General features: G+C 29.5%; 1 protein-coding gene across 1 annotated transcript; it reads left to right on the forward strand.

The window, feature by feature from the left end:
- Positions 1–17801: 17801 nt before the first annotated feature.
- ARF2 (auxin response factor 2) lies at positions 17802–22885 on the forward strand. Its single transcript, XM_068614650.1, has 15 exons — positions 17802–18581; positions 18665–18777; positions 18961–19056; positions 19150–19206; positions 19297–19452; positions 19554–19638; positions 19731–19821; positions 19903–20067; positions 20183–20302; positions 20411–20486; positions 20574–20745; positions 20846–21741; positions 21829–22019; positions 22124–22326; positions 22422–22885. Exons 1-14 carry the CDS (start codon positions 18440–18442, stop codon positions 22290–22292), a joined length of 2529 nt encoding a protein of 842 aa, XP_068470751.1. The 5' UTR covers positions 17802–18439; the 3' UTR covers positions 22293–22326; positions 22422–22885.
- Positions 22886–22998: the final 113 nt, after the last annotated feature.

Raw genomic sequence — 22998 nt, forward strand, 5'->3', positions numbered from 1 at the left:
GTGGTAGATGCCCACACAAATGGATACAATATAAATCTGATGTGACCTGCTTCACCCTTCAAAAAAATATCATACTTCCTTTTCCCATCCCTTATGATCAACTATAAAATTATGTTTCAACCTTCAACAAATTTATACTATTTTTTTTCTAACAAGTGTTCTTAAAAAAAAGTTGTTACAATTTTTCATTTAATTGGATAAGTTGTATTATTTGTCTGACCAAAAAACAAGAATTGTGGAATGGATGATGTGACTCTGTATGTGCATATGCATGAATAAATACATAGTTCCACATAAATAGTTATCCTTATTGATGTAGCTAGCTTATAAAATACCTATATTTAATACTTACTCTGTTTGACTTTGAAGTTTTAACAAATATATTTTTGTTCTATTTTTTTATTTTATTTTACAACCCAAATGAAGGATTAAATATATTTTCTTGTTATATTCCTAACTATTTACAATGGAATAAACAAATTTATCATATCTTGCACTTGATTGAATGTAACACTGTGAAAGGAGGGTAATTGTCTAACTAACTATAGAAAATTGATGTGTTCCTCCTATTCTCTTTCTACTCACTTAATTATTACAAGTTTCATTTTCCTATAATTATACCCTAAACAATTATTAAAAAAACCATTTTAATTCCTCTTCAATAGTGAAAACAAGATCAACTATGTGATACTTGTCATTCTAATTCATGTTCAGTATTTACAACTCTCAAACCTATAATTTATTTTTCTTCCAAAGAGGGTGATGAATTTGCTTGGAAATTCTAATAGTGGTTTTGGTTTTACCTTCATATCGATAGTTGCCAAATTAATCACTACAAAAACAATAACAAATATTTATTATCAGATTGTAATAGATTGAGATGAGAGTTTAGAAACTAATTTTTTTAAAACATATTACAACGATCAAATATTTAAAAATGACATATTTGTAAAGTTATGAGTTTTTTTTCAATTAAAGTTAGTATCATTCCACGTTATAAAACCACCATGACCTAAGAAAATGTGGAAAATCAATATAAAGCTACCATGACATAAGAAAATGTGGAAAATCAAATATAACAATGCAGTGTGTATTCAACTTATTAAAGTATTCAATACTTTGAAACTAATCTTTCTTTGTAATTATTAAGTTAGGTCATGTTTTCATAATTTTTTATACATACAGTTGGGAGAAAAATAATTCTAAAATAAATTTAGTTTATATATAAGCTAATTTGTAGAAATTTTATCATTTAACTTCTCTAAAATTATATTTTTAACATATATAAATTAATTTTAACTTATAATTTTATTTTCTTTTTATATTTTCTTTTTCTAAACATTATTATAAATAAATTTATTCCAGAAAACCCCTAAATAAACCATCTTGCTAAATTTAATAAACACATGTTCTTCCATTAAATAGATTAAATGGGAAGAAATTGTTATATATATTTATTGGTATTGTGTACTTTGAGATTTACCCTATTCTCTTTCTCAAATAACAATAGAATTTGTGGAGCCTTTGGCATGATATGTTGAATTTTGGTGTTTTATTGCGTTTTTGTGGGCTTTCTTTGTATATTATATTTTACTCATACACTGTTATGTATTGTTCTTGGAATCTCACAGAAAAAACGAACCCTTATTTTCTTTGGTACCTTAATTCGTCAACTTTCAACTTTTCAACAGTGGAGAGAAGACATAAATGGTGTAGTTCACATATGCAGAATAATTCAAAACACACGTGCAAAATGTGCCACAAACTATGTATGCATCATATTCATGCTCTTTTTCTATATATAACATTTTCCTCTTTCACTGTTTTTTTCCCTCAATCCTTCAACTTCAAATGCATAACTCGTGTCACTTTTTTAAAAGTAATAAGACTATCATTTTAAATATTTAAAATTATGCTAAATTTTGGTCATCTTTCTTCGTGAATAGTTATATATAATTTAAGAGTCAACGTCAATTACACATTTTTTTTTAATGTTTTTTAAAAATAAAATTGTTACTTTTTAAGATGTTTTTTAAAAATAAAACTGTTACAAAATATCAAATTAGACGATTTTTTAAATATTTTAATTGATCATAATAATATCATTCCAAAATCATAGCTTCATTCATTTCAAAAAAAAATTGAAATTTGAGCACTGAGTTCCATGTTGTTTGGTACTAAACAAGGCATGTTTGCGTTACGAAAGAAGAAGAAAAAGTAGTATGGGAGCTATACCTACACATTGCAGACACCACTTTTAAAATAAAGCCACCAAACTAATTATTATCATCACTACCTATTCTTCTCATTTCTTATTATTCATTATCTTCATCTCATCAACATCTCATAATCACTTGTTTAGTATAATAATATAAGAAACACTATAGAGTTAGAATTATTATCTTAGTCTTTATTATATCTATGGGCCCAAATCAACTTTGATCATTAAGCATGGTGTTTAAAAGAGGGACACCATTTTTCTTAATCCAATTACCATTCTTTAAAAAAAAAACCTAAACAGATGACAATTTCTTGATTGCATTTAAATAAATATTTAAACAGAAAGTTGAGTGTGTAGATTAAACATTAAAAAAAATCATTAAATAGAAATCAATAAAAATAAAAAATAATTAATTATTGTATTGATTAAATTAGAGACGATTTCAGAGTCTAAAAAATTTATTGATTTCTAAATTAGTTTTTATTATTAATAAATAGTTTTTAAATTGGTATATAATTAACTACCAAATTTTTTGCTACCAAATTTAGAATCTAAATAATTGGTAGTTAAAACATTGGTAGCTAATTAGATACCAATTTAGAAACTATTTACCAATAATAAAAATTAATTTAAAAATCAATAATTTTTTTAGTTTCTAAAATATATTTAATTTAATAAATATAGCAACTAATTATTTTTTTACATTAAAATTAATTTTTATTTAATGATTTCTTTGTAGTGTAACTAATGTTTCTCCATTTTTAATTTTTAATATTTCATATTTCTCATCATTTTGGGTTGATAATGTCCATTCTCATCTATAAATATACAAGTGTGTTGTGGCCATCATGTAGAAAGAGACACTAATGGTAACATATAAAAAAGAAATAGAAAGTAGAAAGTGTCACCTAAAGTCTCAAGATCTCACCCATCCCACAAATATTTTTCAATTTATTTGGTGTCATGCATATATAGGAGATAACAAAGTTTTTAAAAGTTGAGTTTCACATAATAGATGAGCATGGTGGCCAATAATCATGACACTAACTATAAACAATGTTTGGGTCTTGTGTGTTGAATAGTTGATGTTGAACTTAAATGCATCATTATTAAAATACTAGTGTTCATTTGATTTGCACTTGTTTGGTCAAAGAGGAATGAGAACAGAAGATTTTGATTTTAGTTTGTAGAAAGTATTTTATTGAATGATAAACCCCACCTTTGTGTGCGACAGAAGATAGGCACCTGCTTCCCATGGCTGGTAGTGATATTGCTATCATACTTGTGTTTCACCAGTCATTGCTCATGCCTCAAACTTCTTCTATTTTTATATTCTCACAATCTTAAATTCCACATTCGGTCGGTAAAATCAAAACATAGACAAAAACCCTCGTGCATCTTTGTACCTCAAATAAAATACACCATGGTGCATGTTCATACATTATTGGATGCTACTTATTGTTTTTTTCTTATCATCTCATCAACCTTTTCATATGGACACTAAATTGCATTTATTTATTCTTAATACAACAATACTATATTGTATCTGTATGGGTGTTACAGTATCAATTTCAAGACGCTTAATAATAATAAAATTGTGATGAAATTTTCAATTTTAAAGTGATTAATCGTAAAAATGTTGTTTTAATGAATTTAAATGAAGTTTGCACCCATTAATGATCCGATAGCAGACTCTAGAATAGGCTCTATACCATATTACAAAGTAGACTTTAAGTCTAACTCAACCCCATAAAATCGGTTCATGAGGTGAGGTTTGCACCTACTTATATACAATAAAATGTTTTCATCTCTAATTGATGAGGGATATCCAAGATATAAAAAAAAATACACTATTTAATAGTAAAAATAGCATTACCTACCAACTATTACCCACGAATTCTGAATCCGTAGGTAAATTTAGCAATAAAATCTAAACCCTAAACCACAGTTGGTAGGTAATGCTGAATTTACCTACGGATTCAGAATTCGTGGGTAATAGTTGGTAGGTAATGCTGAATTTACCTATGGATTCAGAATCTGTAGGTAATGTCCTAGGTAATATCCGTAAGTAATGCTGAATTTACCTACGGACTCAGATCCGTGGGTAAAAATCCGTAGATAATATTGATTTTTTTTTGTAGTGAGTGTGATTGCTTATTCATGTTATATTTCCTAAAGTAAGTTGATTTTATCAATTTCATCGAAATAATTATTTTGACTAGTTTTTTTAAAAGGATAGATTAAATTAAAAATGTTTAAAATAATGAGATAAAAAATTTAAAATTATTATTATTTATAATATTATATGAAGTGGATTTAATTTTTTAATTACTTTTGATTTATTTTTAATTGCACAAAGTTATCCTTTAATAAATAAAAATAATTTATTTATTATTAAAATACACAAGTTATTTATTCAAAAGTGATTGTGGACGTAACATTCCAATTTTATTACATAATATATATATATATATATATATATATATATATATATTTTGCATAATCAAAGGAATGGACTTTTAAAATCTTTAAGAGAATTTATATATATATATAATACTTTTATATAGAAATATTTTCTTTTTAATCGATAGTCTTATTGATCACCAACCATATCATTATTTATTCTGGTAGCATATAAAGGCATATTGGTCAAAAAACATACATACAAAGAGATTAGCTAATTTAATTTAGAATATACAACATATGATAAAAGATACATACAAACACTTACATATATATATATATGTATAATCTTTAATTGCATACTCATTATGATACATAATATACATATTATAGATTATACTATTACAATGTGAACAAGATGAAAGTCTTCGATGCCAACATCCCCAATCAACAATATCTATTGAAACATTGTCAATAATATATCAAAAATTTTAATCGTGTTCCTAATGTATAGTGTCTCTAATGTTGTGTGATTGTCATAGAACTCCTTCTGAAACACACTTTGATATTAAACATGTTTCACCAAACATTAAGAGTGAACATTTGATAAGGGTAATTCATGCATCTATTTATTCAAGATTGATGCGTAAACTTAGTTCAATTTCTCACTATTTGATATCATAATATATGTGATCACATAGTTGATCAAATTTAAATATCTCATTTACTTAATGAATTTAATATTTCATTAAATGGGTAGATATCATCATAGATATCAATACATCAATCTTTCACTAAGGGACCTACATGGATGCACAATCTCATATCGAACAAGAACATTATCATATCATATCGTTTTTTCACTTCTTATAAGTGACTAAAAGACATCATTTTCACTTAAATAATACTATGTCACTTAAGTAAGATACTTTAAAAAATTAAGAACTAATTTTAGTCATAATTTCACTTAGACTTAAGCAAATAATAATTTCTTTAACATCTTGGTGTCTTTAGAATTTTTCATAAAATTTCATAACCCATATATAATTATTAATATCACTTAAACTATAACTATGTCATTACTTGTGAGTTATGAGGCTTGAACACGCTACTTAAATCGTGTGTCCATATCGGACACTGACACTCGTATGATACTTGTAGGATATGTATCGGTGAAGTGTTTAATTCAAAAAATATCTGTTAGATTTTTTTATAATTATAGCACGATTCTAACACAATTTAAAAAAAACATTAATTTTCTAAAAACTCAAATTTATTGTATAAATTTTTATTATAATTATAAAAATAAAGAACAAATTTTTTTAAACCAGTCATAAAAAATACTTTAAAAAAAAATTAAAACATACTTATATATAATTTTTTATTATTAATTTATATAATTTATAATTATATAATATATAAATTTATATTTTCCTATTCTATCTTATAGGAATTATATATATTTGTGTGGAATAAACATAGTTTAGTTTTAGTTAGAGATTATTTTTCTAAAAGAAGGACTGCATAACTTTCCAATTAAAAATAACTATCATACATTAAAAAGAACACTTTATAGAAAATGATGATTTATTTTTTAAAAGTGCATTATAAATAATAAAGATAAATAAATAAAATGATAGTAGGTGAGAGAGAGGGGCATAGCGTAGTGGATGATGACGTAACGGTGTTCCATCTCTACCCAACCATCCTCACGCAACCTGCGTGATTGATTTGGGACGCAACAAATGCCACTGCCTTTTCTTCCTTCACTTCTCCCAAAATAACTGCACTTTCACCACTCACACACAACACACACTCTTTTTTCTTTTCTTTTTTTTATTTCTCTCCTCAATTTTTAATTAATAACAATTCTCCACTCTATCACATGTCAATGGATTTATATTATAATACTTTTAAATCTGTAAAAATTAATTTGGATTCTTTAATATAATAAAAATAATTTTCGTAATCATTTTATCTATAAAATAAACCATTTTCTTAATATTCCGGAGGTTTTTGGTGAATCTTACAAGTAACCTTACATATTTTTTTCATTTTTATTACTTTCTTATTATGACATAATTGAGATATAATTTTAAATAAATTAATAAGAACTTCCGCTTAATTTAGCATCAATGCTTTAGGGGTGTTAAGCACAAGCTCCAATGAATAATTATTGTTGAGAAAGTAACTATTAATTGGTTATTTTGTCTCTTTAGATGTTTTTTGTATTGAAGATTAAGACCTTAAACACTTTTATTGAAGATTTTGAAGACAAGGAGAAACAAATATTTCACTTTCCCTATGAGAAACACTTTATTAAAATTATTAATATTATATGACTAATAACCTGAATAAATGATGGCATGTATTGTGATTAAACGTAGGTACCTACGCAATGTGAAGCTAATAATAGAGGGTATTAATTAAATAATTAGTTAAGTAATTAATGTGTAGGTGTAGATGAGGTGAGATTAAAAAGGGATTAAAATGAAAATGGAATTAATTAGTGGAAAGTTTGGTCTGTGGGTTAGGGGTCAAAGGGTGGAAGTTGGGGAATGGTTGAAATTGGTATTGCTAAGGACAGAGGAGGCATAACCTAATTGGGCCCACAAATTAGATTAGGTGTAATCCAAATATGAGACAACAACTAAGGACCCACTTTACTCCTTTCCACACCTACCTAGCTTCTTCTTTTTTTTCACTTTTTAAAAAAAATAAAATTGTAATGACTTTGTACCAATACCATTTTGTAAATAATTACTTAATTATAATAATTTTAACCTTTATTTTATTTTACTTTAATTTAAAAACTTTTTATGCAAATTAAAAATGTTATATACTCATGAATAAAAAACTACATACTTTTGCTTCATTTCCTAGGAAGGAATAACCTTTCAAATGTTGACCCTTTCTAAGGGTAAATAAGTCAACCTATGTAATGGCATGTGGACTGCTTCTTTATGAAGTCAAATTTGTTTTCCTGTTATTTCAATAAACTTCAAAAGAAATTATATATATAATAGAATATGTATCTATTATCTACCACAAACACTCATACAACACAAACATGAATAAAAAATACTTATAATATCTAGAATGTATTATATAGATATACAAATCTATATATTATATAATTATTATTTATATAAATTGATAATAAAAATTTATGTCCACAAAAATTAATCTTTTTTTTCAAAATTGTGTTAAAATCATGTTAAAATTGTCATAAATCCAACAAATATTTTTTAAATTGGACATTTTACCAATACTTGTCATATGATTGTCGGTGCCCGATAAATATGTTCGACACTAACATGCCATTAAGAGGTGTGTTCGAACCTTATAGTGTATATATGTCTTGGACATTTATAAAATATAATTATAATTTTAAAGTAATTACTATAGAATAAAAAACCCAATGTGTGATAGTTTATAATTCCATAAAAATGTAAAATTTATATTGCCAATGATTAATAATTATGTTGTTTTATAATAAAAACTGGTTTAATTAGTACAAAGATGGAATATATATCGATGAAAAACATTGCCTACAATAATGAAATAAAGGACAATTTTTTTATTAAATATTATTAAAAAGTTTATAATTAATCATAATAAATTATTATTTTATGAGGATTGCACTTTTCTCTTTAATGTAATATTTAATTGACATTTTGAAGTTTCAGATTCTTAAAAAATTAACACATAAATATACATATCATTGTTTTTTTTATATGACCATTGTGCCATTTAGTTTTATGTTTTTTTAGGTTGAGATCTTTCCACGAATTTGTTGTAATGTCTCTTGTATAGTAAGTGGCATGAATATATTATTATTATTATTATTATAAGTTTTGCAAATCTCCAAGAACCAGACACATACAAACCTCTAACTCCAAGAACAGCCAAAATACCAGTCAAAAGAAATTCTAAAAGTTAGTTAAAAGAATAAAAAAAATCACAATTAAAACTAAAAAACAATATGAAAACAAGGGGATTATTGAAGAAAAAATAAACTTAATATATTTTAAAAACTGATATGATGTATGTGTTTCTTAACTTGCTAGGTAGAATTTGATGATGAAAAAATGGGGATCAAAATGAAAGAGAGGAGGAGAGAGCCAAAGAAGAAAAGAAAGAAAAGATGCATACAATTGATTTTTGTTTTATGTAACAAAGAAGTAAGAAAGAGAAAAGAAGGGGAAAAAAGAATGAACCTAGAACCTAGGGTTTTACATCTGTGCCTTTTATACTTATTCCATCTTATACATCTTCCTACACTTGGTGCCTTAAGCTCCATGTTTCCAAATGTTAGGATTCATATAAACAATAAAATATTTATGCTAATGTGTGGTTCTATTTTTCTTATTCTAATTCTTTCAATGTAGTTTAGTTCTTTAAAATGGTTTGGTTCCTCTACATTTGACAAAACATAAATTTATAACAACTTAAACTAATATTGGAACACGACTACAACCGTATAAAACATGTCATTTTATCCAATTTATTTTTTAGTTGTCAAGATAGATAGTTAAACCTATGTTAACATCAAAATTCTTAGAGATCCATGTTGTCTAAATATTAAAACATTTTATAATATGTTATCATAATTATGTAGAGTACACATTACAAGAAAATCATGAAATAGAAACCAATTTTTAGAGACCAAAATAATTAGTTGCAATAGTAACTAAATTAGAGACCATTTTAGAAACTAAATAAAAAATTGGTTTCTAAATTAGTTTCTATCATTGTTAAATAGTTTCTAAATTGGTATCTAATTAGCAATCAAGGTTTTAACTACCAATTATTTAGTTTCTAAATTTGGTCTTTAAAACCTTAGTTGCTAATTAGATACCAGTTTAGAAACTATTTAAAAATAATAGAAACTAATTTAAAAACCAAAATTTTGTTTAGTTTCTAAAATGGTCTCTAATTTAGTTACTATTACAATTAATTATTTTGGTCTTTAAAAATTAGTTTCTATTTCATGATTTTATTATAGTGATATTATAACGAGAGTTTGTTGATTTTTCAAGTCATCAATTATCAAATCATTATTAAATCATCCATGATACATATTCTCACATATATATAACTTGATAGATCTAGATAGAAAATGTATTAAAAATCTTACATAAAAAAAAATTATAACATTTCATAATAAAACTCATATAATTCAAATTCAAAATATTAAATTAATATACTTAAAAATACACGTTAAAATAACCTAATTAAGTTGATCCTGTCATATCTATCATACAAACTATTTAAAAGAAAAAAAAAATCTATTCAAACACGAATAGACAAGACATGTTCAACTTTCCTAATATTATTATTCTAAAGAAAACATAATAAAAAGTAATCTTATCTGGATTAAAAAAATACTAATTTAAAGAGGAATGACACTAGTTAGTGAAAAAAAAATACAAACTTGTGATGAGGCTTTGTGGTGTAGTTTGGATGGGATGGAAAAAAGAAGAAAGAAAGAAGAATGATGTGTGATATGTGTTTCTCTAAAATGAATCAATGAAAAATAACACTGATAACAATGTTGCAGCTAAACAATTCCATCTAAAAATAGGTATGGTGCTGTTTCTTTCTTCCATCTTCTGACAGTTTCTTAAAAAAATTATGAAATAAAAAAAATATGATTTGATAACTTCAAAAATTATATATAATTATATATATATGATAAGTTTATAAATAAATATATATAATAAAAGATAAATTTGTAATTAAATAATACAAATAATATTAAAATAATATTAAAAATTACAATATAATTATATAAAAATTGTGAGTTGTTGATAGTATTACCACTTCTCTCACTTCTTTTTTTCTTTTTCTTTCTACCATTTCATACTTCTAACTTCTATTTCAATCCAAAAAAAATAACACTGTTCAAACACGTGAACGTTTGTGTCTCAGGTAAGTCACATCCAATGGAGGTACCTGCAACTTGTAATGTAATTTTGTCGGAGTAATATATTATTTTCTAGTATTTTTCTTTATTACGGACATACATGGCAAGCAAAAACTTTTTTTTTTACATTTTAAATTTTTAAATATGTTAGCCACTATTTTTTATTACAAACTAATTCACTTAACCAACTGTAAAAATTACTAATAATTTTTTTTTTCAAATTGTTTTACTTATTCAACTGTATTTTTTCCTCCTCATTTCAAGGTTTAAGATGCAACACTGATTTCACTTCTATTCCAATTGCACAAACAATACTCTATTTTAATTAAATACACGCAGATGCAACTTTTGATTGCACAAACCATACACGCAACATTATTTTAATTAAATAAAGTTAACGAAATAATTAATATTATTATTAAATAAATTTGATATTAAAGTTAACCCATTGCAACATACTCACAGACAAAAAAGAACCCTACCTTATCCTAAACTTCGACTTTGGGTGATTATAAACCTACTAAGCACCAACTAATTGACACATTTTCTTAGATTTCTCACTTTAAGGTCGTGCTTACTTCATATACTTAAGACTCTTGAGGCTTAACATGTTTATTAGGAAGCAATTAACTAATATAAACTTAATCTTAACTCACAATTATGAGAGTGATGTTGAGAACGATAGAATTATTATACTCATCATGACTTGACATAATAGATATCCTAAGTAATCAATCAACCTTTGTCAGAAGAACCATGATTAGCATCATAATTTCTCTCTCTCATAAATGTGCTGCATCACATAAACAATGGTAAGTTGAGTGGTTTGTTTTGAGATGTGTTTTCCTATAATTGATCATAAACTCGTCATTTCGGATTACTGGGTTCAAAATTTGGTTTCAAACCCAACCCACACAGTTTACCGGGTGTAAGATTTTCCTTTTGTTTTGTCTTTTCACAGTATTATATGATATTATATAATAAATTGGTAGCATTTTATCTTTATATTTAATATAATGGTTGAATCAGTTTACTATTTATTTATATGTAAATAATGATCACATCTTGAGTTTAAAAAAAAGTAAAAACACTAATATATGAGAACGAAGGTTGATTCGGTACTCACGAGACAATCAAGAGTCGAAGTTAAGAGGAAAATGTGAGAAACAAACAAGGAGATAGGTTAGATAGATAGTAGCACGATCGACCAACATAAATGATAAATACGATACTTCTTAATAGTTCTATAGGTCTCACTTTCCTAACAGAAATATATGTATTTTGCTATTCTTATTGTGTTGTTTTAAGATGGATGATTTATGTGATTATGGTTTTTACTTCTTTGTGAGAACGTGTTGTGATTATATATATGTGTTGAGAGTTTTGAGTTTGTGTCTGATGATTGTACAGAATGAAAATAAGTAATATTGCATATAAGAAGAAAATCTCACAGAGACCTGAAAGGATGTGTGTGTGGATTCGTGTACTTTTCTTTATTTTTCTCAAATTAATGAAAAATGTTGTTTTGAGAAGTAGGTTTCATCTGATTAGGTGTTAAGAAACAACAATGTTATTTTATAATTGTGAACTTAAAGTGATGTGACTGATGCGGATTTTGGGTGAGTGAGAATGTTATGAGCAATGTTTTACATAAGATTTTAGTGGAGTAGTGAAGGTACTTGAGCTTGTTGATTTTGCATGTTTATTTCAAGAAAGATTTATCTTGTTAAAGCAAAATATAAATTTGGAAACATGATTTTAATCTTAAAACTTCTTGTTCAATAAATATGTATTGTTAGAACTAGAAGTACCAATACGTAAACAATACAATATTAATAGTTGAATTAAGTGATCGTTATAAGTAAAAATTAATTTACTAGAAAATATAATATGATTCCAGAAAGAGTTTTCTTTTTTTATAACACGAATTACTTGTTTAAATTCATTCTTAAATATTTTAATTACTATATAATCTATACATGTATAAAGAAAATTCTTCATTATAATTATTCTTTTTACACAATTTTTTTTACACAGATTTGTTCATCTTTTATCTTTATTAATATTTTATTTTATTAAATTATTTTGTTGTTTTAAAATTTCATTAGTTAACAAAATATTTTTTTAAATTTAAAAATTTATTTTATTTTGTAATTACTTGAATTTAAAATGAAAAAAAAGTTAATACTAAATTTAAAAAATATTTAAGAGATCTATAATACATTTATTATTTGACAATAATGAATCAAATTAAACTTTGAATTTAATCGTAATTTGATGGACACTTACTTTAACTTCCTGAAATAGATAAAAAAGACACAATAAAAAAAATCATAATACTTAACAATTTACATTTTTTTAATCTTAAAAATAATAAATAAAATTTTTAAAATTAAAATTTTTATGAATGATATGTTTTATATAATTTGATTATTGTTATAATTTAATTAATAAAGATACTCATTAACAACAATTTTATTTTTTTTAATAATACGTATAAAACATCTGAATATCTATCTCTATTTTTATTTGACCTTTCTTTTAAAAAATTAATATTTTTTTTCTTATATATCTATAAATAGATAGATAATTTGATATTTAAAAAAGAAATCCACATATATCTATATTTTATTTAAATAAATATAGATACATATATGATAATTTACATATAATAATAATAAAAAATATATAAAATACAAATATACATGTCTGGGTTTCTGTTAATTATATATAATATTGTTATGTTTGAAAAATGAATAATATAAAATTAAATATATATTGTTGTAATAGGTAGTTATATTAGAAGTAAAGTGATAAGGTAAAAGATGATTTAAGAATAGAAACGAAAGATCTAAAAGTAAAAATGTGAAAAGTTGATGATGATATATGGGATAGGTAAAAATAGACAGAACATGTGGAAGAGGATGGAGGTGTGTGAAAAGGTAAGAAGTTGCATTATTTTTGAAAAAGAAAGAGGTCCCACGTGGCAGAACTTGTGAAATTTGCGAAGAAGAAGGAACACAGCAATAGTGGTTTGAACATGTGATATTCTCTGCTACTGTAAAATAATAATAATAATATTTATTTGTTAACAGAAATGTAAGTTTAAATAGTATTAAAAATTGGAGGGAGGTGCAGGTATGGTATTTGAGAGAAGTTCTGAGACAGAAAAGGAAGGAATATTCGTGAGCTTGTTGGTTTGGACCATACAAATACAATAGAAGTGGACCCCATGCTCTGTGTCTCCACGTGACATGCCTTTACCTTCACTTTCTCTCTTTTACTGTCTCTTGTATCGTATTCTCCCAGCATGCTCTCTTTTCTTGCCACAATTTCCTCTTTTTTTTTATTTCTCTCTCATATCTTCATCTAAATTACCAAACTGCCTCCAATCTTCACCACTTTCATATCATAATCCCTGTTAATTAATATTCCAAGCTCTCAAACTATATTGGAACCCTTTCTTTCTCTATCACTGTCCTTTATTCAATATCTGATATACAAACATTCAGACTCTACTAGACCACAAAACCAATTCTCAAGACAAATAAAAAGAAATCATCATCTACCCTATGAGGTACCTTATAACCAATTTTTAATTAAAATAATATAAACAAAATATCCCCTAATACAACCAATTTTTAATTAAAATAATACAAACAAAATATCCCATAATAGAACCAGAAGTCCACAAACACATTTACTGATCATATTTCCTCACCCACAAACAAATCTCATAAAAACCCACTCAAAATTGAATCTGCTTTCTTCAAACCTAAAATAACTTTGTTTACCTACTAATGTATGAGAACTGTAATACTTATTCAAAGCTTCAATAACTATATATCAGAATAACCTGCACAAAAATCCAACAAACCTGAACATATAAAAGTTAACATTCTCCACAGCATATTTTTTTCAAATACTTCATAATAATTATATTAATTCATATTGATGTTTTTAACAATTCATTCGTTATTTGAACAAGTAAACAAATCATATAAAAAGTATTTTTAGTATTTAAAATGACATAAGAAACTTTTTTTTATAAGAATTACTGAGACTTTTTTATACAAATGAGAAAGAAGCTTCCAAAGGGGATATTAAAAAAAAAAACAGTTTTTAAAAACTTTAATTTCGCCACCAACATACTTAACTACGTTATGAGAGATTAGATTATTGAGTTTCACAGACTGAAATATAGAGTTTAGGATACTTATTCTTTGTGAAAGTTATAAATGTATATATAATATTCTATTTAAAAAATTGAAATAAAATTCAGGGTTGTCCAAATAATAATAATACTATCTGTTAAATACTAAAAGAATGATAAAAAAATTGTTCCCAAAATTACCGTGGGAGTAAGAAAAGTGCAATAAAAGACTTGTGTTTCTTAAAAAAAATTATATATTATTATTTTCTGTACTGAATCAAGACCTGTCTAGTCTTACCCAGCTTCATCACATATGATCAAACATCTTTCGACTCACTAAAGAGACAATTGCCCAATTAAGTTTAATGTATGCTAAATTTTGTGTATCAATATTTTCACGTATTTACCAAAATCTATTCAGCACATATATAGAAAAAAAAATAAAACCTTCCTAATTCATACAAAAACATCTTGCACTATTTTATTATTTTATTTTGGTATATAAACTTTAGCATATATTTATATTTGATACACATTTTTTTAATGAACTTAAAATATTCAAATCTAGTAGTGTTTTTTATTTGAAGGAAACGCGTGTTTAAAAAATAAATTTATTGTTCTTATTTTAACTTTTAGTTCATATCCAATACTATTATCATCATCCATTATCACGTTACATAATGGATAAACGAAAGTTTTGAATAAACGAAGTGAATTGTTTTAAGTTTAGATAGAATCTATTTTGAGTAAATTGTTTTTGAAACCTAAAATATAATTACAGTGTTTGTTTAAAAAAAAAATCTTAATCATATTTTTACACTACTTTTTAGTCTGAATAATGATTTCTTTAATTAATCTTAATTGTGAAATATAATAAACAACCCTTCATTCAATGAAGTGCAACACATTAAAATATTTGACCACTATGCATGTTATCATGTTTTAACATTAAAATAAAAAAGCTATATCCAAACCAAAGTATGAGAATATTAACATTATAAAAATATTTATGACATTACATATAGTACAATGTGGGAACAAGAAGAGGATATATATATATATATATATATATATATATATATATATATATGTGTAAATCTCCCTCATTTGTAATGTAACCTCCACTTATATTTATTCATATTTAATATATATTTTTGAATCATTCAATATACTTTAATATTAGTTAAAATTCATACTAGTTATACTAATCTATGAATGAAGTTTATTGAAAGCGAAATAAAACTTTTATATTTAACAAGCTTCACATAATTGTTTAGTCATAAGAAATAACAAATTGCAAAGGCTATACCCTGTAAACCCTAAAACGTGAATTAATAAAGCTTCATGTAATTTTTATCTTGTTTATCATGAAAAAAAAAATAAAAAAATCAAGGACATTTGAAAGTGTTTCATGTTTTTTTAATGTAAATAAATATCTAGAAAAAACAATACACATACACTGCATTTAATTATTTTTAAAGAATACACATACAATGATTTTTTTTTAAAATTTCTATAGCATATTTATTTTGTGTGTGTTGAAAGGTGCATGCTTTTTTGCTTGTATATTTTTTTATACATGGTTTACATTGAAAATTTGTTAACAAATATGTTTACATTGAACATATAAATTATATATTAATATTTTGAAATCAACAATCTTGTAAGTAGAAGAAACAAATAGATTTGAATAATATTATTAGTAAGATAAAATACAAGTTGTTTTCACAAGAGAGACAAGATGAGAATGTTTGTGCAAAGAAACTATTAAACTATGACAACAGAGCAAATATTTTCAACTTTGTCATGCTGGTCTAACTCCACATTACCCACTTTAATTTAAGAAGAGTTAAGAAAGTTTAAAAGAGTTGAATAGAAAGATGTGGATGAATTTGTTAATTGTTAGAGTTTTAAAAGTTTTAGACATGTAATAATCACTTGTCTCCTTAATGTATACATGTCTCTCACGGTATTTATGTGTATTTAATATTTAACAGGTGTGTATTTGCCACGAACAAGACGTGTCGAGTTGTAATTAGTTTCTAAGTAAAAAATTCTCTATGCATGTATGGTTCATCTATTCTTCTTTCAACTCAACAAGAACACGTCCTTTTGTGTACACTTGTAATCCTCCCTTCATTTGCTGCTGAGAAAAAAAAAATGAATAGTTGATCAATCAAGGGACTACAAGTTAATCAGATATTTTCAAGTGTTGGCTCACACTTCATAGCACACGTCCAAATATGTTGTTGTGTGGTCCTGGACCATGGCCAAGGAGAGAAATTAATATTTGAAAATGGCCACGCATCCATGAGTTTTGAAATAACTTGAGAAATAAATAATGTATCTGGAATAATAATAATAATAAATAAATAAAAAAGGAGAATATTGGTATAATGGGTACATATCTTTGTCTGAGAAGGTTAAAAATAGAAAATGGTTGCGTATTAAAAAAGGAAATACAATAGTTGAAGTGTGTGTGCTGACGAGTATACACAAGTGTATATGTGTGCATATTCTTGGTAGACTTTCTTGAACTTGACCAAGTTTTATTGTGCTTTTTGACTAAAGAGCTTATGGGCTAAATCAAATGAGGTAAATTTCGTAGGAGGGTTTTTGAAGAGATTATTGGTGGTTTGAATTGGGAAATGAAATGATGTTTTGGTGGTTAGAAAAAAATGAGATGATAAGTAAAATGAAGGTTGTAACAGTAAGATGAAAGAAAGAGGTTGAGTGGTTAACGCAAAATGGATAAAGAGAAGATGGTAGATGGAAAGAGGGTTTGGATTGCGATGTGAAAATGCATAAATGCAATGGGCATTAAGATGGATGGGATAAGAGAAAGATGGAAAAGACGCAAATGGGGCGACAACTGCTGTTCAGTCTTCACAGTTGTGTGGTGCCCTACCGTCCTCGCGCATCAAACTTCTTATCACAATCCCAATAAATAAATTAAATAATAATAAAACAGCTAATATTTCTACCATTTTTTTCATTATTTAATTCAATGGTTAAAATTAAAAAAGAAAACAAAAACAAACTATGGTTAAGTTGCGCGGGTGGTGTTAAATGCGCCCTCGTTGCAATTGCATATCGCTGCCGTTCACAGCGAGACAACGCCATTTCCCAATAAAAACAGTGCAACTTTCCCGCGACCGTCAAGACAAACGGTATTAGATGCCGCATCCAATAACTCATCCACGTCTGTTAACGCCGTTAATACAGACGTCTTTCACTGTCGCAGGAGCCGCCAAGGAGATCGTGCTGCCCTGTGAGGGAAAACACTACCACCGGGTGTATCCGGTTTCCAACGGGGCTCAACCGGTAAAAGCCGGTTGCCCAGAGTGGTTAGGAATTGACCGCGGTTTAATTGATTGTACGCTGTTTTGACCACTCTGGTTAAGTCTCCCTCTCCGACACTGGTTCTGGTGCTGCAATGCAAGTCATTTATCAACTGAGAGAGAACAAATAAAATATAAAATAAAATATAAAAAGAAAGATAGAAGGAGATAGAGAGAGAAACAGAGAAAGAGAGAGATTGGTTGAAAGAGTCCTCTGAAGGTGTAGAGAGAGAGAGAGAGTTTTTGGGAATTGGTGTTGCTTCGTGTGCGTTAATTTGGTCGCGCGGTTTGAGGATTTTGTGTTTGGATTCTGCAACGGTGAAGAAAAGCGGAGGCTCCGATCTTGCCATGTGGTGTGAGAGAGATCTGTGAGGAGCTTCAACGGAAAAAAAATGGCGTCGTCGGAGGTATCAATCAAGGGAAATTTGGTGAACGGAAAAGGAGAAAACAGTTCCGGTGGCTTCAACAACGGCAACGATGTTAGGAACGCTGGAGGAGAGCCTCAGAATGGTTCTTCTTCGTCATCCGCCAGAGGTAACGTGGTTTTTTCCGCGGAAACCATTAGTTCGTGCCTTGGGTAGTGTTTGGCGTGACGATAACGTGTTTTTTGGTTTCAGACGCGGAGACAGCGCTTTACCGGGAGCTTTGGCACGCGTGCGCGGGTCCGCTGGTGACGGTACCTAGAGAAGGAGAGCGCGTGTTCTACTTTCCTCAAGGACATATAGAGCAGGTAAGTGTTCTTCCACCGGTTCGGTGAGAGGGAGTTCAGATGCGGCGCTACTCTGTGGAGTTCCGCTTCTGGCTCTGTCTCTCGCAAGCGGACTTGGTTTCTACAGTGAAATTTGGTGTACTTGTGTTTTCTATATTTGGTTTGAACACGAGTGTTTGTTTTTATGGCGCACACGCACATTAGGTGGAAGCGTCGACAAATCAGGTAGCGGAACAGCATATGCCGGTTTACGATCTACCACCGAAGATCCTTTGTCGGGTCATCAACGTCATGCTCAAGGTAGCAATGGTTAATTTTCTCGGCTTTTAAACTGAGTTGGTGGATGAAGTTATATATCGTGGTACTTATTTCCTTTCTGGCGAAAATTTTCAGGCGGAGCCAGACACAGACGAGGTGTTTGCTCAAGTGACCTTGCTTCCTGAGCCAAATGTAAGTTAATTAATCTTATTTTAGTTTCTGGGTGTGGTGTAATTCCGCAACGACGTCGTCCTTATTTTTCTTTGTGGATCTGGATGATAGCAAGACGAAAATGCGGTGGAGAAGGAGGGTCCTCCGGCACCGCCTCCTCGGTTTCACGTGCATTCGTTTTGTAAAACGCTGACGGCTTCTGATACGAGTACTCACGGTGGATTTTCGGTGTTGAGACGACATGCTGATGAATGCCTCCCTCCGCTGGTTGGTTTTATTTTTTTTACCATTTTACCCTTCCACGTGCTTTGTTTGTTTTGTGTGCTGAAGTTGGGCGGTGTCTTCCCCTGTTTCGTGTTTGTTGGCAGGACATGTCAAAGCAGCCACCTACCCAGGAGTTGGTGGCCAAGGATCTACACGGGAACGAGTGGCGATTCAGGCATATTTTTCGGGGTGATTATTTAATATTAACTGTGGATCTTGTTTTTTAAGTTCGTGTTCTTACTTTTTTTTTTCCTATGACTGATGAGTGGAGTTAATTTCAGGTCAACCGCGTAGACACTTGCTGCAAAGCGGATGGAGTGTTTTTGTGAGCTCCAAGAGGCTGGTTGCTGGGGATGCGTTTATATTTTTGAGGTTTGTTAATTAATGAATAGGGTTCTAGATTTATCTGGTTTTGTTTGCTTTCTCGGCACAGACTAATTTAGGAACTTTCAGGGGTGAGAATGGGGAACTTCGAGTTGGTGTTAGGCGTGCAATGAGGCAGCAGGGTAACGTTCCGTCCTCGGTTATCTCGAGCCACAGTATGCATCTTGGTGTTCTCGCAACTGCTTGGCATGCCATATTGACTGGAACCATGTTCACCGTGTATTACAAACCTAGGTTTGTACCTTGTTGTTTCCTTGGACAACCGCATGGACATGAATGAATTTGAGTGTTTCCTTTTTGTTGTTTTCCTTCGCAGCATTTACAGCAATGTTGTCAAATTTATTTACAGGACTAGTCCAGCTGAATTTATAGTTCCGTATGATCAGTACATGGAGTCTCTAAAAAACAATTACACCATCGGGATGCGGTTCAAAATGAGATTTGAAGGTGAAGAGGCTCCCGAGCAAAGGTATGAATGGGTAGCGTAGTTGTCTATGTAATTTAGCAGTGCTGTATTATTATTGAACATATAATTTTAATGAAAGAAATTACTGGACTCTAAATGGCAACTTTGTAGGTTTACCGGTACCATTGTTGGAATTGAAGATGCTGATCCCAAAAGGTGGCCTAACTCCAAATGGAGAAGTCTTAAGGTTGCATTCCGGCTTTCATGTCACTATTGTATGTCTGTTGAATTGGACATTTTATAATGGAGTTCCCTGCGTGTGTTGTTTTTCCAGGTGAGATGGGATGAAACTTCTAACGTACCTCGTCCTGAGAGAGTTTCCCAATGGAAAATAGAGCCGGCCCTCGCTCCTCCTGCTCTTAACCCTTTACCTATGCCCAGGCCTAAGAGGCCTCGATCTAATGTGGTTCCATCATCCCCAGATTCCTCTGTTCTTACCCGTGAAGGTACAGACAAGTCACTTTTTATATTCGATATATACAAGATTTTAATCTTTGCTACGCATTTGTGAGTTTGTAAAGCCTGATATTTGTTGGTAATTAACAGCATCGTCTAAAGTGAGTGTAGACCCTTTGCCAGCTAGTGGGTTTCAAAGGGTCTTGCAAGGTCAAGAATTATCGACCTTGAGAGTAAATTTTGCCGAAAGCAATGAATCTGATACGGCAGAGAAGTCTGCGTGGTCATCTGCTGCAGATGACGAAAAGATTGATGTTGTTTCCACCTCAAGAAGGTATGGATCAGAGAGCTGGATGTCAATGGGAAGGCATGAACCAACATATCCAGATCTACTTTCTGGCTTTGGGGTCCATGGAGATCAATCTTCCCATCCATCATTTGTTGATCAAAATGGTCCTGTAGCTAACCTTAGTAGAAAACATTTTTTGGACCGCGAAGGCAAACATAATGTTCTTAGTCCATGGCCCAGTCTACCACTCAATCTCTTGGACTCTAATACAAAAGCCTCTGCTCAAGGTGGTGATACAACTTGTCAAGTTCGAGGGAATATGAGGTTTAGCAGTGCATTTGGTGACTATACTGTGCTTCATGGGCACAAAGTTGAGCATTCACATGGAAACTTTTTGATGCCTCCTCCACTGTCAACTCAATATGAGAGTCCTCGTTCTAGAGAACTGTTACCCAAACCAATATCAGGAAAACCGAAGGACAGTGACTGCAAGCTATTTGGCATCTCACTTCTTAGTAGCCCCATTGTTCTGGACCCTTCTGTATCACAAAGGAATGTTGCAATTGAGCCAGTTGGTCACATGCATAACCAACAGCATACATTTGAAAATGACACGAAGTCTGAGAATTCAAGGGGATTGAAACCGGCTGATGGTCTGCTGATTGACGACCATGAAAAGCTGTCGCAAAATTCTCAGCCACATCTGAAAGATGTTCAACCCAAATCTAATAGTGGTTCTGCTAGAAGTTGCACTAAAGTAAGTCCCCCTTTTTAATTTCTGATTTTAACTTGCGAACATCAATAGTTTTGCAGGAAAAAATTAATCAAAATGCTTTTATTTTAGGTTCACAAGAAAGGGATTGCACTTGGTAGGTCGGTAGACCTCACAAAATTCAGTGCGTATGATGAGTTAATCGCTGAATTAGATCAGCTATTTGAATTTGGAGGTGAATTAACCTCTCCCCAAAAAGATTGGCTTATTGTCTACACTGACAATGAGGGCGATATGATGCTTGTTGGTGATGATCCGTGGCAGTAAGCATCTCTGATTGTACACCTTTAGTTTATTATAGACTGGTGCATGTTATTTTATTTTCTTTAAAATGACACGTCATGTTGGATAATTCTATTTAAATCAGGGAATTTGTTGCTATGGTACGCAAAATTTATATCTACCCCAAAGAGGAGATTCAGAAAATGAGCCCGGGTACCTTGAGTTCAAAGAATGAAGAGAATCAATCGGTTAGTGAAGGTGTAGAGGCACAAGAAATAAAATGTCAGCTGAATCATTCAGCTTCAGAGGCCTGATAATTCGTATAGATTTGATTTCCATAGCTTCCAGGTAACTTTATAATTTATCGTGCTCCCCATATATGAATTTTGAATCCAGTTTTACTCAAAAGAATCTCATGGTATAAAAATGTGTTGTTTTGACAGATTCCGAACTGGAGTGGAAAGTAGGAGGTGACTGTCATAAAGCCATCCCCAGTTGGAGAATATGACCTGAAGAAGAAAATTCTAATTCTGAATCTGACTGTTTTATAAAGTAACTGCTCGTGTTTGGAATCAGAATATGGATGGCATGAATGAGTATCCATCCAATTTTGGACCTTGTCGTTGAAGTAGTAGTATTAGTATATATGCCTCTTCCCTGTTAGACACTCCTAATATAGTAGTATGTAATTGCCTTCTGCGATCCTACCTTCCTACCCTGTATATAGGTTTACTCTCTGCTTCCTTAGAACCCGAACTCATTAATGTAATTAAGTTCATATAGAAGGGCGGTTATCTGATTTTAAATATGATTGTCTCTTATTCTAGTGGGGTAGTTTGTGCCAGTATTGTGAACTTGTGGAAATCACTGGATATTTAAATATTGATATGCTTTTGGGGATGTGTAATTTAATTTTGCCTCAAAGTCTTTGTTTTTGTGCTTGGTGTTTGGCGAGTGCGGCCATTACCGTCTTGTCACGGACGGTGTGGATTGAAGTCGAAGTCATGTCACGAGAGAAGA

The sequence above is a fragment of the Phaseolus vulgaris genome, chromosome 2 (genome assembly GCF_051622355.1).
Source record: "Phaseolus vulgaris cultivar YP4 chromosome 2, ASM5162235v1, whole genome shotgun sequence".
Taxonomy (NCBI): domain Eukaryota; kingdom Viridiplantae; phylum Streptophyta; class Magnoliopsida; order Fabales; family Fabaceae; genus Phaseolus; species Phaseolus vulgaris.